The 11,205-nt window shown below is 45.1% G+C and overlaps 2 protein-coding genes across 2 annotated transcripts in view; one reads left to right on the top strand and one right to left on the bottom strand.

Moving 5' to 3' along the window:
* T265_01430 (hypothetical protein) overlaps positions 1–8,551 on the bottom strand; it is a gene marked incomplete at both ends in the record, with an annotated part of 28,256 nt that extends 19,705 nt beyond the window's left edge. The window contains 6 exons of the mRNA XM_009165456.1: positions 719–777; positions 3,034–3,125; positions 3,181–3,223; positions 3,267–3,315; positions 3,360–3,391; positions 8,350–8,551. Coding sequence (XP_009163720.1) covers positions 719–777; positions 3,034–3,125; positions 3,181–3,223; positions 3,267–3,315; positions 3,360–3,391; positions 8,350–8,487 — 413 coding nt within the window. The remainder of the gene's footprint in view (positions 1–718; positions 778–3,033; positions 3,126–3,180; positions 3,224–3,266; positions 3,316–3,359; positions 3,392–8,349) is intronic.
* The window catches only part of T265_01431 (hypothetical protein), a gene marked incomplete at both ends in the record, with an annotated part of 12,292 nt that extends 1,356 nt beyond the window's left edge, over positions 1–10,936 (top strand). The window contains one exon of the mRNA XM_009165457.1: positions 10,621–10,936. Coding sequence (XP_009163721.1) covers positions 10,621–10,936 — 316 coding nt within the window. The remainder of the gene's footprint in view (positions 1–10,620) is intronic.
* Positions 10,937–11,205: the final 269 nt, after the last annotated feature.

The raw sequence follows: 11,205 nt of genomic DNA, 5'->3' as shown, positions 1-11,205 counted from the left end.
CCTCGGATAGATGAACTGATCACTCTTCATAGGTTGCGCTGGCTTGGCCACGTGTTGTCGACCGACTTCCTCGAAGAGCTCTTTTGCACAACCACCCTTCAATGCATAGCCCTTTTCCAACCCCCAGTCAATTGACAGCCCACCTACAATACTGGACTTATGCATCAGTTTATCAGCTCCCGCCTGCAATGCGCAGCTAGCTACCCCCCCCCCCAAATCATCGGTGAACAAAACTGCGGCAGCTACAACCACTGTACGACGAGTACCCGGTTATTACAGCTGACAATGATGATGGTGATGACTTCATTTGCTTGCTTGTTCTAGTAATGGGGTCCTAAAGCACAAATGTGAGCTAACCATGAAGCCACGTATGGTAACATGCTTGACGGGCCTCCAAGCAGAAGAATTAAAGAAATATGATGGCCGAATGTTTCTGCATTCACTGGAAGCGCATTCCTACACATAGCATTGTTTTAACCTCTGTTTGGAGCTGCTTAAAATGTGACACTACGCCCTGGGTACTTTTGTCCGTGCAGCCTTTTGAAAGGGTTCGTGGTGGACCGGGGTAGTTTGACAGTAAATAGTTTGTAATAAGCTAGCAGTCATTTTTTTCATATTGGTAATTTTCTTCTAAGCAAACATGTAGGAAGCTGATTCTGGAGACAAATGGAGGCATATACAGGTCAAGTAAACGGGAACAAACACAATGAAAACGTACCTAAATGTGAAAGAAGATGGGAGTGGAGTTCCGTCGAGCAGCAGTTCAAGAATGCGCTCCTAGGGTTGTGAATACGGAAGAAGCGTGAAGATTATTGACTGGAAAGTAGCGCAAATATGAGTTTCCAGATAGTAGTGGACAATTGTGCTGTGAACTAGCTACGCAATAAAAAAGTGATGATACTTCGGTGAGATAAAATAACACAGACAAGCCCTACGAAACCAAGATGATTCAAACGTTACCTCCATCTGCAGTCGTCATAATTATCACTGACATCAACACACAAGTAATACACACTGCTGCTTAACTGCCACAAAACCGAAGAACGGGGCCTGAATAGCGGACGCGAAGTGCATGTGTCAATTTCATAGATGGCTGACTGAAATGCTTACGGCTGAAGTCTACATGAGAGCAAATGTCAAACAGGACAGGATGGGAGTTAAGAAATAACGACGAAAAAAATGAGAGGTGTCAGCAGCCACCAGTTTTCGCTTATCCACCAAGCTGTACGCGGCTAACAAGACGACCAGGCTGATAGCACCAAGCGAAAGCCGATCTAACACGAAGATACTCTAACATGTAAAGTTCGTGGTTGCATGTGGGTTGAGATATTGTCAGGGTCCCTAAACCTAGATAGGAGATGATTAGGGTCCCCAGTCAAAGCCTTTGGCTCAAAATCCTGACCGCAAAGCACCGGCGGTTGACTTCCGAGTATTTGAGAACAAATTGTCGCGCTTGCTCTAACCCCCAGCCTGGACGGTAGACCGTCAGACTTCTATCCGTTGACCAACCTGGCATGACTTTGGGTATGCTGCGCGCATCCTCCAGTATAGCTCAATGGGTTACTAAGGTACGTCTACCGTCGACCCACGATATGTCCAGTCCCATCGCGGTGGAATCACAGTCAACCTAACATTAACCGGACTTTCAACGCATAGTTACCATACATCGCGAAAGAGGCATGTGGATTAGAATCCCGCTAGACTGTTCAAGCTCAAACCAAAATACTCGAGGTCTTAGGTCACTGCAACTATGAAATACGACAACTACCTAACAAGACACTTGCTTTAGACGAATCAATAGTTTATGAAACACCAAATTCCTGCACAATAAGAGAAAGTCCAGGTCTCACCAGGGGGTTAACTGGAGTTCAAAGTCCTCTTCCAACCCCTGAGATTTCAGCACATGAACCCAGCCCACATCAGTCACACGCATCTAGCGTTCGTTTCGGGAGTGGTGGCAACGTATTCTTGATACTCTATCAGTGGCAAAGATATGTATCGAAATTTATGCCTTCAGTCTAGCCTTAATTGGAACACACTCCGTCGGTGAAGAGTGTTCTGACGGAAGAAGTTGCGCACGAAGGCAGTACGCAAAATTTGAATGGAGGAAAGGCCTGCTGAGTTTATACCCTGTTCCTGTTAACAATAATCGGAATTATGGCAACACCTGAATAGAACGTGTAGTATTAAGTCGTCAGCAAGCCGACCAATAAGCGAATTCAGACGATTTGCAGTGAGCAGAATGAACTGAAAACATTTAAGTACACTGCAGCGGTTCGTTTAATGCTGCTTTACAGACCAGAAATGTGACCTCTACGACATACGAACATCGGTATCCCCGAAGTATTGGCGGGTTCTGGTGGGAACATCGGAGTAACAATGGTGTGCTAGGCCCTATAATTTTAGGGACAGAAAACCTACCGCGATGGATGAGCTACTCAAACTTCATAGATTACGCTGGCTAAGGTGCGTGCTCCACATGCTAGAGGACCGTCTGCTTCGTAAAGGTTTTTGCCCAGCACCGTGCTGATTGGAAGCGAGCGAGAAGTGGACAGCATATGACCTGGCAGCGAAGTACGAAAACACGGACCAATAAGCGCAGTCAGGGGGGAGCGACTGATGCATCTCTCTCTCCCGGAATTCAACACATCAATGCCCATGAAAGTGGCAGACATGGCTGAGTCATGCGATCAGTGGCTCCCGTACATCAAAGCTATCACCTTCAATGCGTAGCTGCCCATTTTCCGCGAACTAATCGATCAGGCCATCGCCTTCAGTAACTATGTCTCCTACACTCTCCCATATTCTGGTAACGGAAACAGTGGTAGCTGGAACCAATGTACTCCTAGTACATGGTGTATGGCTGATGAACTGAAATCGACATGACACACAGCTTGGCCTGAATATGGAGGTTGAAAAACCCTCAGCAAACGTCTCTATTCCAGTGTCTCCGGCTTTTATGGAATGGCATCACTAATATATCGTGAAACTTGAGATGAACAGGCCACACCATAGTTATCTAGCATCACTTACAAGTTCAGATGTCCGGTTGCCGTCTGAAGCGATTCTCTGAATAAGCGTATTATTAAGTTTGGACATTTCTTCCAACAAGTCGTGTCGTTGCCCTTCAGGAAACAAGTAGCGAAAAATCGATAAATGGTGATGAACAAGCAGACCCACTCTGTTGGCCATCAGGATGATCTGTATCTGTTACTGTGGGGACCTGAACAGAGTGTATACTGAGAGGTTGTTGAAATAGCACATACCACACCATGTGGGATTCCCAGTGTTGTCCTATTAGAAGGAACGGTTCCCCTTTGAATGCAAAAGAAATTGGTGGGGCGCTCGAAAATACTTACGGTGACTGGCTTTCCGACTTGTCTGCTAGTTTCTGTAAACAGGCAGTTAAGAGATAGCACAGAAAGAGTGATCAGTTTTGGAGCGAACAACGAAATGTCGAAGAAAAATGGCTAGTTATTAAAAGTGGGGCCTCTAATATTACTCTCCATCATTATTGTTTAACGTGAATCACGGTAATCCGGATTCAGATTACGTGGTCACGGAAAACGAATTTGTCCTGTTGAGTTAACTGAATATGCAAACACAATTCCAATTCTTGACCTTTACGGATAACCATTACAAACGGATGACATAGATACAACAGAAAGGTGGTGCTACTTCAGGCTGGGTTTTTTTTCTCCTCCTAAATAACCGAAAAATAAACGCGACGCTAAATTCGTCTCCAGTGAAAATCGCCTTCGACAAAATTTTACTTTGATGAACCATCACTAGTGACCACACTACGTAGAAAATTCAGCACTCACATCAACCACCTCAGACGTAAAAGATCATAACCCCCGGTACAAACCACTGTGTACCTGACACCGCTATTTTTTCTATTTTTATCTTTTAGCTGAAAACTACGCAGGCTGAAGAATATCTCTCTTATCCAGCATCGTCTTACTGTAGCATAAACGAAAAGATGGACTAATCGTCCAGAACTGTTTTTGAGCCGTTAAGCCATCGCACAACTGCTTGTGGGTTTCCCCTTGTTCACGGGGAACCAAAACACAGCTGTGCTCCCTGAAGAGGTCAGCAAGAGAACAACTGAGGGTTCTCCGAAGATGGCGCTAATAGGGATCGAGTGGAAAATACTTGGGAAAAAACAGTCATGAGAGCGAAATTGGTCGCTATCACGCGCGATATATCTACTTCTTTCAAGGTCGTGTAGTTTACAGATACACACATTCGAAGTTGTCTCAATATTCAAGCGAGTGGAGCTCGTCCGCCCATGACAGTCAACGCGAACCAAGCACATCGTCCTAATCACTAAAACGTACACCCAAATAATCCAAAACCGTAACCTTAGGGTGGTGGCGAAAGTTTGAAGAACTTGAAGGTAAAGGTAAATTATTTCCGCGTCCTGTTGAAAAGTCATAAGAACATCCTATCAACACAAGATAGCCACGAGTGCTTTTGGCTGAGTTACGGATTAACCTCTATAATCATATAAGACGAGTATTTGTCCGTTTTTTTAGAAACGAACTATTCCCAAAGTTGCTGAAAAAACGACAATTCACTATCGGTTTCGTCCTACCTGGGATTCATCAAACAGCGGTATTCCCCGAGTTTCCATCAACCTTTTGCTCCACTTGAACACCAAATTATACGGAAGTGACGAAATGCACTCACCTGCAAATTACTTTGCTGTTAACGAGATGCTTAACTGAATCCCACGTCTATGGTACACTTCAACTGAATGTGCTGCACAAAGACCGTTCTGTGTTTCAGTTAAAAGGAAGCATTCTTCCTTGAAGTAACCACTCATTTGTCTGAAATTACCCAGAAATGTCTGTTAAGCAAGTTAGTTGGTGAACATCCCTGTGGGCGTCAGCAACGCGTCATGCGGACTGTTCTCAGCCAGAATTCGACAAAAGTATGCTTCAAAAGTGGTTTGTTGCCCAAGCACATAAGTTCTAAAATGCAATATATGCTTTAGGGGACCAATTAATCCCCCTAGAGAAGAACAAAATGACCTTTAGTTTGTTATGATAGCGGCCCTCCACCCGTCATTCCAAATGATGCTATCTCTGTGTGTCGATCAATATTCGCATGCATTGTGCTTTTCACTATTTATGTTTGCTTAACAAACTTCTCGTAAGCGATGGATTCCATCCTCCTCATGTCTCACAAACACTAGATCAGTCAGAGACCACAAAGACTTAATAATTATCTTGGAAACACCTTTGGTCTCCTCGTGCACGCAAATCAGTTAGCGAAACATGTTCGTTTGGGGAACCGTAATCCTGTCTTGAAGAGTGACTAAGATGCTGCAGGAAAAAAGGGCTGACCTCATGAGTACATCCTGTACTGGATCTGCAGATTTGTTACAACGGTACGCAAACAATAGACACCTACAGCCACGACCTCAATGAAAGTCGGTACCGCACAACTGCAGAAAAATCCCCTTTAAATGCATCCGTATACATCCACCTTTTCGTAAGATATTTTCATCTGGTAGCAGCTCCGTTCTCGGACTCCCTAAAACAGCTTCCCAAGCCACGTTCTAGATAACTGATCGCTATCGGATTTGATTTTGAAAGTGTATCCAAAAATACAGATTTACACTCATGCTTCCACAAATACCTACACCACAGAAATTCCGGTGCGTGAGGCTCCACTTGTGTGTTATATCGTGCTGAAGTGTCTGAATTTTGCTGCTTTTTTCTTATTAATTACATTCACAGCCTTATCTATATAAGCTTGTACTGCGAACAGTTGTTTTCGGCAGGCACCGTTATACACTGACCGGACACCACAGCAAATCTATGGTTTACCGAAGAGGGCCAATAAATCAAGTCAACTCACAGCAGCGGTTGGTCCGCGGTTAACATCTTGTGCAACAAAAGTGGTTGGTGAAATCGAGTAGCAAGCAACTCTGCTGAGGTGAACGCACCTTGTCTAATGACCTTGGAATGGACTGCTACACTTTATTCATCACGCCCAACGACTCAACCCAACTCACAAAACAAACCGCATTGAGCATGTGAGCCTCAGTCTCACTCGCTGCGTGCTTTCTTTCTGGTTCCACTGCGTGAGGGAATGCACTCAGTGGTTCTTAGACAGACACCGCGTCGTCCCGCCGACGAAGTTTGCAGGGCATTTGGAAACCCTGAACTGAAGCCCTAACCACCTATTCGGCTTTTTTAAATATTAATCGTGTACTCAGTTTGTGTTTGAATTTACCGGTCGGGACTTTCGTGACACCATAGTATTTCAATAAACTGATCAGTTTGGGTGCAGCGTGAAACCAAGATGTATCTTACGGGGGCAGGCTATCATACCAAAGAAGCCAGTATGTGATTTACTGGTTTACTTATCCGGAGCCGGTTTGCAGAGTCGACGGCTACAAACTGACAATCATACCCTCGTTGTAGCCTAATCAAGGTATTGATCTGCATAATTAACACAGATCGCAGAAAAATAACCGTGGAAATTGACGAATCGATTGCTCAAGAAAGATGTAGTGTGTGTACGTGGGGGCGACTTCGTTTACTTGTTCGATGGCAACAAGAAATTCATACGGGTGAGAGCGGAAAAGATGTTAAGGTACAAATTCCTACGTAGAATACTGCTATTGACTGCACTAATGGTTTGGAAGCGCAGTTTGCGAGTCACGATTAAACTGACAGGTTGTTTGAATAAACAATAAGCAAACAACAAACGGACAACTTGTCACGGTTCAAAATAAATGATCAAGTTTTGACTGAATGACAAGACACTACGTATTTTGTTGTATTGTAGTACAACGAAACCATGCACTTGGTACATGGCGAAATGACTAATAGGAGTGGCACATCAGAGGATATAGTCGATATAGACCGAGGTGCAATGAAGTCCGACTAATAAAGTGAAGTACAGTGGACCGCTCTAATAAAATAAACAATATCGCCTTCCCTAAGTGCGGCTTGAAGAATCTATCGAGCAGCTACCCAGCCCATCAGGAATCCGCTCAATTTATGTTCACTCTTGGGCGGAGTCATCGATTGTTGGCACTCGACTTGCAGATCAGGACTGAAACACGAAGTGGAGCAACATTCGATCGCCCCTTCGTCTGTTCTCCTGGAGGCTGCTCAGCCACTACTTTTTCGATGAGCGTATACTGATCTTAGAAGATATGACCCGCAGCAGTTTGTGGATCAAACCAGTTTTGACGCAGCTGTCTATGTCGCTGTTATTTGTGAAGTGACTGGAACCTAAAACACCAAAGGTACTGCTTTTTGACCGTTCTGGTGTGGCATAAACCGAATCAAAACTACTTTTCTCCAAAGACACTTCAGAAACCGTACATAGCTGCAGTTACCAAATGGATACTATCAATTCTTATCAGTAACACTGACTTTTGTCAACGAAACATTCTGTGACATTTCGATCACTCGTATAAACTGAGCGCCCATCGGTAGGCAGCAACCATATGAGCTGATGCCGTGTTATTTCCTTTCTTTGTCCCATCTGAAGCCATTGAAGTAGCCTAGGTGAATGGCTCAACTGGTCCATTAACTAAGTGTCTTGAACCCCTCTTAGCTTTCAGATAGGTCAAAGTTACTAGTGCATCGTAGATGTCTTAGTCACGGTGTCATATTGTGCACTTTACTGGTACTAAATAAAACGATTAGGTTCTGGCTGTGCGACTTCAAAAGGGGCTCAGCAACGGTATTATCTGGACTCTATTGCAAGAAATCAATGTAACACACGTGAAAAGTCTATGACGAAAGTTTCAGACGACGTTACCCGCCGTATCATGTGCGCGACCAAATCATCTCACTTTAATAACAAACGCACTCCCATAGACTGATCGTACTTCAGAAAGCAGAAGAGACTCTCAAAGACCTTCTCCTACTACGAATTCGTGGTGTGATTTCGTTTGACTGTCGTTCTGCCGCTTCCTTCTGCCCGTTAACCGACACCAAAAATCCACCAAAAGAATAAATAAGATCCTTACTGGCTTCACATTGGGGGATGGCTCAGTGTGAATTTACTGACCGGAAGGTCCGTGTTTCAACCCGACCTTCTGCCCCTCGACTTCGCCTGTCTAGGCTTGGGCAACCTGGTAGTATCCCAGCCCACGTGCCTCCCTCTGGTGCCATGGCAGTTAAATACCGATATAGTTGAAGGACACAAGCTCTGCACGACAGCCAGCGTCGCAAAAAGGCTATCTGGACACATACCTGGACTCCTGTGCAGTAAAGAATTGGAGGAAAAAACCACAACCGTAAGTTACACCAACAGTAAAATTTGTCATCCTATCATTTTCTATCCAACACCTGCAAGTTATATGAATAAACTTGCTTTGGTTCCATCATGTGTGGACTCGAAGTGCTGTAGAAGTGCATCTGGTGATTCCAGAGAAACCATGCAATCAGGACAGACAAATCCGTACAACTCTTCTTTTGAGACTCTCGAGAGGGAATCAACATTGGGTCGCATTGTGCAAATGACAGTGAGAGATTCTGGGATTAAATGAGCAGAGGAGAATCACTGTAGGACTGGCAATTATACCAAACGTCCATCCATTATTCAAGTAAGCTGTCACGGAGAGAATCGAAGAAAAAAGTTAAAGCATGAAAATCTTCGCTTATGGACCATTTGTTTCCTTGACGAGATAACCTCCAAAAAAGCAACTACTTGTTGGCAAGGCTCACGGTTACTGATAGATTACAACCATTTACGACGAAGTATTGTACAGTCGTACTTCGCACCTTTCCCACTGTCCAGCAGGTTACATCAGACCGCAAAGGGCTAGGGGTGCACCCCTGAATATAAGTCGAACAGAATTATGAACATCATTCGTAGCATAGCCCACAACACTTCATGATCAAACCTGCCGACCACAGTGATTGTACTGTTACGACCGTCCGATCGGCTGGGAAAAGCGAAATAAAAACCCAGCTTGTATAAACTGGATGGCTGAATGTAATTAGAGTACTTCTCGGTCTTGGAAACTAATCTTCTACCAATCGCCAGCTGCACGACTACATCCTTAGACAAAGCTTTGGAGCTGATTCACTCCCCGGCATGTAACCCATGCGAAACTAAGTATGAGTAGGATGGTACGAAAATGGTGTAGGGCGTTTTTCTTGAAGGTACCCATTTGATAGTTCATAAGTATTCCATGCTACCCAAGATAACAACAGTTGGTTCGTAAGTGGTCCAGCGGGCCCTTCAAGTGCACAACTGTCATTCAATCCATAGAATGAAAAGGTCAAAGAATTCCGTTTCCAGGAGCATAGTCAGTTGTTAGGAGGATGTTGAACGCTGGACTCGGATCACAGATCTCCCACTTAGAAGCTTCTACTCCAGCGCCGTGCCATCCCCAATGCATCTCTCATTTGGGCTGAAGGAGAAAAGGCAGCCGGCCGCAAGTGCCTCCCGAGAAAATGCAGCACAGAGCGAATGAAGAAATTCGTTACCTTTTATGGATGATAACAATTCAGTTTCATTTAGAAAATCCGCATTCACGTCACCTCCGGTGCCCACATAGATTCCATAGAGTAAATATTTCTAATATCAGCCACACGTCACGATGAGGCTCAACCTGACCGCATGGTGACGTTTTGTTCATCTCTATTACCAGCCGAGCTATGTTGCATTTGAGCTTTCTGATACCAGGTTGCTCAATGTTTAAAGATATGGCCGACACAGCCTATAGGTTGGGAAATGCTTGGCAACTTCTCCAAAAAAATGTAACGCACCGGGATTCTCACCCACTTGCAGTCAGACGTTTGAGCCAAAGCTGTGGTACAGGACACTAACCATCATTCGGCCTAACTCTGAGCGTCTTGACAAGATCACAGCCCGCATACAATAACGATTTCTACAACAAACATTAATGTCATGCCACATCGACCGTCACGTGGAGTCAGTAGCCAGGTCAACTCACTCACTCCAATCAGCAAGGCGGGTGAGCGAAAAACAGGCTGCCGATGAAACCTCCCTTCGTTCTTGTTCACGCGCATCTTCCTCCCCTTCCTCTACCTATTATTAACTCTCTCACTGTACGGTCATTTGTTAGGGCCAACGAACTCGTTCGTCTTGCATCGGTTTTAGCCAAAACATCTGTGCGTCAGCCGCAAGCACTTCGAAAACAATCTTCAAAGCACGACGAACAGCAATTCAGCTGGTCACCTGCTGCCTCCAATCCAGAATCCTGGCGATAGAAAGGTCAATGTTTAAAGATATGGCCGACACAGCCTATAGGTTGGGAAATGCTTGGCAACTTCTCCAAAAAAATGTAACGCACCGGGATTCTCACCCACTTGCAGTCAGACGTTTGAGCCAAAGCTGTGGTACAGGACACTAACCATCATTCGGCCTAACTCTGAGCGTCTTGACAAGATCACAGCCCGCATACAATAACGATTTCTACAACAAACATTAATGTCATGCCACATCGACCGTCACGTGGAGTCAGTAGCCAGGTCAACTCACTCACTCCAATCAGCAAGGCGGGTGAGCGAAAAACAGGCTGCCGATGAAACCTCCCTTCGTTCTTGTTCACGCGCATCTTCCTCCCCTTCCTCTACCTATTATTAACTCTCTCACTGTACGGTCATTTGTTAGGGCCAACGAACTCGTTCGTCTTGCATCGGTTTTAGCCAAAACATCTGTGCGTCAGCCGCAAGCACTTCGAAAACAATCTTCAAAGCACGACGAACAGCAATTCAGCTGGTCACCTGCTGCCTCCAATCCAGAATCCTGGCCTTCGATAGAAAGGTGGGCCGTAGGCATGGATCCACCGTCAGTCTCAGGAGTGTCGGAATGTACTACCCTACTCAAGCATCATCATGCTGCTGGTCCCGACGATCTTCCACCTGCTCTTTTCAAGGATGGCGGTGGACTCCTCAGCCAGTGTCGGTCTAGCCGATTTCATCTGTAGCTAAATTAACCAAGACGACAGACTGCTTTTGCTATCACACTGGACTCGCTTGATATCGATGTGTTCTGTGAATCAGAAACAAGAATTCGAGATGCAGCTATTTTGGTTGAGACAACCACCACTCTCTAATCGCTCGAGGATGCGCATTCCTGGGGATCCAGAAGCCACTTCACCAGAGACATCAGTGTCGACAATGATGATTGACTGCCTGTTGCGAGAGTCGAGTAGTTCCAGGACGGGATTAGAAGGGAGACAGAATAGGAAGACGT

This window comes from Opisthorchis viverrini, assembly GCF_000715545.1.
Source record: "Opisthorchis viverrini unplaced genomic scaffold opera_v5_15, whole genome shotgun sequence".
NCBI classification, from domain to species: Eukaryota; Metazoa; Platyhelminthes; class Trematoda; order Opisthorchiida; family Opisthorchiidae; genus Opisthorchis; species Opisthorchis viverrini.
Note: the sequence above shows the minus strand (reverse complement) of the source record. Positions and strands in the feature narration are given on the sequence as shown.